Genomic DNA, 5,909 nt, shown 5'->3' with positions numbered 1-5,909 from the left:
ACCTCACTATAAAAAAAACGTTATTTAGTGGGGTTTTTTTTTTGCACTTAGCGGGGGTTTTCAACTCCCGCGAGTTACTTAGCGGGAGTTTTGAAAAATCCCAAAGTTACAATCACCACAAATTATTAGCGGCGCTTTTTAGCATACCCTGTTACCTGCATATGGATTTAGCGGCTATTTTTAGCGGGGGTTTTAAACCTCCCTTATCTGCAAGCTTTTTTTAACGGGAGTTTTCAACCTCCCTTAATTGCAAGAGATTATTTACAGCTTTAAACCTCCCTTTGCCACTAGAGTTTATTCTAGGGACATTTTTAACCTCATTTAATAGAAAGGTAAAAAAGAGATGAGAAGAGAAAATAAGTGAAAATGAGATGAGAGAAATAAAAGTGTGAATGAATTAAAGCTCATACTATAATATAATATAATGAGATCAACATTTTTATCATTTTGTGGCAAACCATTCAATAATTCTAGGCATCTTCAATATTATTTTTGAGCATGTTGACTTTATATTTCATTTACTTGTAAAATTAACCACGAGAAACATACAGCTGACTTTTTTAGGATAGATGTAACTTAAAGAGAGGTATAGAGAAATTAATATTTATTAGCATAGAGAGTACATCTTATTAGCCTAGAGGAGTGGAAGATGAATTGAGCTAGCAATCGATAGGACAGACATATTGAAAATGGAATTATACTGGGCTTGGGTGTGTGCTGCCACTTTGGCGACATGTTATGTTTTAAGGAGGTTGAATGGGTGGTATTATGATGTGAAGCTAAGAAAGAAACAGTACCCTCTGCCTCCTGGTGATATGGGATGGCCTCTTATTGGCAATCTAATTCCTTTCTACAAAGATTTCTCATCCGGTCGTCCTAATTCTTTCATCAACAATCTTCTTCTCAAGTCAAGTCTCTCTATTTTCTCTTTTTTTATGTGTGAATAAATTACCATATATAGTATGCTTAGATATATTATATGTATGTTTGTTCAGATATGGAGAAGGTGGTATCTACAAGACTCACTTGTTTGGGAACCCAAGCATAATCGTGTGTGAGCCTGAGATTTGTATGAGAGTGCTGACAGATGATGTGAACTTTAGAGTTGGGTATCCAACAACCATCAAAGAGTTGATACGATTAAAACACATCTCTCGTGCTGAACATAAGCAATACCGGCGTCTAGTCAATACTCTTCCCATCCTAGATCACCAAGCGCTAGCAACACTTTACCTGGAACGCATCGAGAACATTGTGACTAATTCGTTAGAAGAGTTGTCCAGCATGAAACACCCCGTTGAGTTGTTGAAAGAGATGAAGAAAGTAACCTTCAAAGTCTTCATCCACATTTTAATGGGCTCTTCCATTCACCACATGATCATTGAAAACATGGACACTTCTTTTGCTGAGTTGACTAATGGGATACTCTCTGCCCCTATTAACGCACCTGGTTTTGTTTTCCACAAAGCACTCAAGGTTCTTAACTTCCTTAATTATCTTTAAGATATTGTTTTAATATGTTTTGCTAACAATTTGTTTCGATCATAATTATTTTACAATATTATTTGCTGCATATATATATTAGGCACGTAAGAAGCTAGCAAAAATACTTCAATCTGTTGTGGATGAAAGGAGGCTCAGATCGAAAAATGGTCAAGAGGGAAAAGATAAAGTATTTCTTGATAATCTTCTGGAAGCAAAGGATGAGAATGGTCGGAAACGGGACGACGAGTATATTGTTGACGTACTAATAGCACAATTATTTGCTGGTCATGAAACTTCTGCAACTGCTCTCATGTGGACAATTTTATATCTTACACAACACCCACACATCTTGGAAAAAGCTAAGGTAATTAATGAAGTTGCATCAAGCATAAGTAGAAGAGATCTCGTACATTCACATATTTAGTGTTTCTACCTCCAAACTACCCTTATTTAATGCTTTTTTTTTTTAGGTAAGCCAAAGTTATAATATAAATAGGCACAAGGGGTGCCACCCAAAGTTTACAAAGAGAAAAGGAAAGAAGAGAAACAATTAAAAAGAGAAAGCAAGTACAAGCATCCCTTATTTAATGCTTATAGGCTATAGCTTCCGATCAACTCATTGTTGATTTAACACACCTAAAGGTTTAAAAGTCCACAAAAGTGGCTTAAAATTTCAATAACGCTGAAAATCTCCCACTTAAAGACACTTTTGTAAAGTTCCTTCTTCCTTGCCATCTTAATGCTGTTTACGTTTCTGATAGGTCATAGAAGAGGATCTACACCATATAAGTTAGTTGAGTTGATCGGCTTTGTCAACACATCTGCTAGATTGTCTTTGGTGTGAATTTAATTTCTGCATATCCACCTTCCCTTCTTGTACTACTCCTCTGACCAAATGGTATTGAGCTCTTGTGTGCTTTGTCCTGGAATCAAAGGCTAAACTCCTTGCAATATGCATGACACTCTGACTACCACAATACATAATAAATTTTGGTTGCATGTGTGCGAGCTCTTCCAATAGTCTTTGAATCCAAATAGCTTCATTGCATGCTTTGATAGCTTCCTTGCATATGCTTTGAGGGCAATGGTGGTGGTGAATGGTTTATCAGGTGGTGGGGTATTGGAGGGTACCAGTAATTGAAAACTAAAAGCCATAATTAAAAAATTACTTTTTATGATTTTAATAATTAGGCTAAAATTATTTTTTCCAAACATGTTTAGCTTTCATATTTACTTTTGAAAAACTAAAACTGAAGAAAGCTCACAAACGAGTAATAATAACATGAGTTAGGGGAATGTGTAAAGAATGGTTTTTTATTGTAAAAAAAATCTTGTTACTGTTATTAAAATTTGATTTTAGGTTGCCAATGTAGAGGTAATATATTTTCATCTATATCTTGTAGAAAGAGCAGGAAGAAATCATGAAGGCAAGAGTGTCGTCACAGGGTAGATTAAATCTTCAGGAAATTAAGCAAATGGTTTATCTTTCTCAGGTAATATATATATATATATATATATATATATATATATATATATATATTTTGACAACTTCATGTATAATACTTGATTTGGGCTTATAAAAAAACTTGATTTGGAGCATTAAAGGACAAATATTGCCTTGTAGGTAATTGATGAGACGTTGCGATGTGCTAATATTGTGTTTACAACATTTCGAGAGGCCATTTCTGACGTAAATATTAATGGTAAAGTTATTCTCATGAGTCATTAAGACAATTTCATCTTTTTTATGAGTGAATAAAAACATTTAATACGTCATTTAAATAATATTTTCAGGTTATGTCATACCGAACGGATGGAGGGTGTTAGTTTGGGCAAGGGCTGTTCATATGAATCCAAAATACTACCCAAATCCCGAAGAATTTAACCCATCAAGATGGGATGTAAGTTGGATAATATATTACATATTTTTAGACCATTTTGGATCGATCAGTGATTATATATTTATATATCTTATTATTTGTGCAGGATTACCATGGCAAAGCAGGAACTTTTTTACCTTTTGGAGCAGGGAGTAGGCTATGTCCCGGAAAGGACTTAGCAAAACTTGAAATTTCTGTATTTCTTCATTATTTCCTACTTAACTACAAGTAAGCTCTATGTCGAGGCCACTTTTTCTTTAATCAATTTTCTTACTAGCTCCTATACTTCTTTGAGGAGATCGACTATACTTTTGGGAATATTGTGATAGCAGGCTAACTGGCCAACTCCAGCACACACTCATTTAGACTCATCATAAACATGCAGAATAAATTTTATAATTAGTTGTTAGTTTTACTACTTAAATGTTGTTATTTCTTTTATTATTATTTATTGGGTCACATGTATGGGCTGTAGTTTTTTCTTCTAGTTCCTACTGATTCTGACTTATAGAGAATTCCACTCTATCGTATAGTCATCTATATCTGTTTTTCTTTTGGAAGACTTTTAAGGTATATTTGAAATTTTGCTTTTTACTAATTTATTTACGTCATAGGTTGGAGCGAATAAATGCAGAATGTCCTATTACTTTCTTGCCAATACTCAAGCCTGTGGACAACTGTCTTGCTAAGGTGATAAAGGTTTCATGAAATTAGTTAGCTTGTGCTCAAGTTTCAAAAGGAAAAATAATAGAGTAATAAGTTTGTAGGTGAGTTCAAAAAAATAAGTTTGTAGGTACATAAGTTTGCGGTTGGATTCAATAAAGAAACCATATTTCTCATTCTCCATTATGCTTGTCTTGATGGACAAAGACTCATATTGTAATTTCCTCCCTCAATTATTTTGCTATTAGTGTGTTATTTTTCGATCATGCTTATTTTATCATAATGTATGGACTGATCTGCCTCACTTTTTATATGGCTATTCGACTTTAATGGGAACCTTTCTAGCGGGATAGTCTCTTGGGGTTTATAGCACACTTGTGTATTTGTAGTTTTTGGAAGGTTATTAATGTAAAAACTGAGCTTTTGCCAGCTTTTTGCTGATGAGGTTATTATACCTATGTTGAGAGGGGTTGTTTCTCAACACTTATATATATTATTTTATTCTGTTTTAAAAAAAAAATTGGTGTAATTGAAAAAAGATAAAACTTAACTACTATTCAATGGGTACGTTTCATGATGTTGTCCAATGACACACTACAAGGTTCACACACTTTCTGTTGGAAAAATGAGATATTTCAAAGTTTCAATGTCCCACATTGCTTGTGCCATGAACTTTCAAAGACTTTATATACTAGACTTCTCTTGTGGATGTTAAAGAGCCTCATAAGAGGTGGGCCTCGCGCGCATGGAATTATGGCCACGATTGGTTCAACGTAGTGCAAATCCTCCGATTTGCACCCCCCCCCCCCCACTAGAATTACCCTTTACGTGAAATTCTTCTGCACTAAGCCATCACTATCCGTCCACCCAAAACTAAGTTGTGTTGGTTGTGCCAAATGAAATGGCAACTCCGACGACTTCTCACCGTCTCTGAGAACCTGATTCTCCCCCCAATCATCTCCAACGTCCTCCTCATCTCTAGAGAGTAAACCCAGGCCCTTTGGCGACCACGCTGACGAATCTGAATCCGCTTCTGTATAGTGCTTCAGGCAACAACACAATGGCCTCTCAGCATCAGTCACTTCCTCTAGAAATCTCACGAAATACTCCATGTTGTTGAGTCTGGCCTTTTTTAGTAGAGAAACTTGGTTTACCAATGCAATCCCGACTTGCACCCTCGCGTAGTCAAGTTTAGAGAAATTAGTAGTTCTCTCATCAACTCACAATAGGCTACCAAAGCTCTGCACTATTTTTTCGAAGCAACCTCTGGTCCACATATGCAGGGGAACTTCTTTGCATCTAATCCACGCTTGCCTGAACCTAGAGACAATAGCTGGGCTCCAGGGTTCTGTGTGTTCAAATAATTCCTATAACCACACCTTCTCATATGCAATGAACTCAATCACTAAGCCATCCTCTGCTCCTGTTAGAAGAACTAGATTATCACCAAGATATTTAGCCTGAATTTGAGACAAGCCTACAAGAAAGTTCTCTTGTAGCAGTTGCAATTAATCCACGTCCCTTGTCTTCCCCACGAAGCTCTTCTTTACCCAAGCGATTGGTTCCTCCTCCAACTGGAGATCGAGGTCAAGTTTATCCGGCGCAACCATATCCACGCGAGTTCTTACACCATGGGTGCTCCTACTCTTCGGGTCTCTACTTTTACTCAGACCCTTCCCCCCTTTTACTCCCCTGAACAAGAACTTCAGCATAAGTGCTCCTCCATTTCTATCTGCCTGAGCCTAACGTTTTCACCTTCATCTTCTCTCCAGGTTTGTCAATCGAGGTGTTTCCATTTCCTTTCTCAAACCTGGGGAAGTTCACATTCAGTTTTCGACCCCCAATGTAGAGGTTATCTAACTGATGTTCTAGCAAATAAGG

The 5,909-nt window shown here is 36.5% G+C and overlaps 1 protein-coding gene across 1 annotated transcript; it reads left to right on the top strand.

Moving 5' to 3' along the window:
* The first annotated feature begins 607 nt into the window (after positions 1–607).
* On the top strand, positions 608–4,294 carry LOC130745624 (beta-amyrin 11-oxidase-like). The gene is made up of 8 exons (XM_057597977.1): positions 608–907; positions 996–1,476; positions 1,586–1,849; positions 2,889–2,978; positions 3,110–3,188; positions 3,280–3,386; positions 3,472–3,593; positions 3,980–4,294. The coding sequence occupies exons 1-8, from the start codon at positions 690–692 to the stop codon at positions 4,071–4,073; spliced, it is 1,455 nt and encodes a 484-aa protein (XP_057453960.1). The 5' UTR covers positions 608–689; the 3' UTR covers positions 4,074–4,294.
* The last annotated feature ends 1,615 nt before the right edge of the window (positions 4,295–5,909 follow it).

The sequence above is a fragment of the Lotus japonicus genome, chromosome 3, assembly GCF_012489685.1.
Source record: "Lotus japonicus ecotype B-129 chromosome 3, LjGifu_v1.2".
Lineage (NCBI taxonomy): Eukaryota > Viridiplantae > Streptophyta > Magnoliopsida > Fabales > Fabaceae > Lotus > Lotus japonicus.
Note: the sequence above shows the minus strand (reverse complement) of the source record. Positions and strands in the feature narration are given on the sequence as shown.

Excerpts from the sequence above, each read along its gene's own strand:
- LOC130745624 (XM_057597977.1), top strand. The coding sequence starts at position 690 with ATGGAATTATACTGGGCTTGGGTGTGTGCTGCCACTTTGGCGACATGT. Across the intron at positions 3,189-3,279 it reads TTCTGACGTAAATATTAATG|GTTATGTCATACCGAACGGA; the intron begins GTAAAGTTATTC and ends TAATATTTTCAG. Across the intron at positions 3,594-3,979 it reads TATTTCCTACTTAACTACAA|GTTGGAGCGAATAAATGCAG; the intron begins GTAAGCTCTATG and ends TTTACGTCATAG.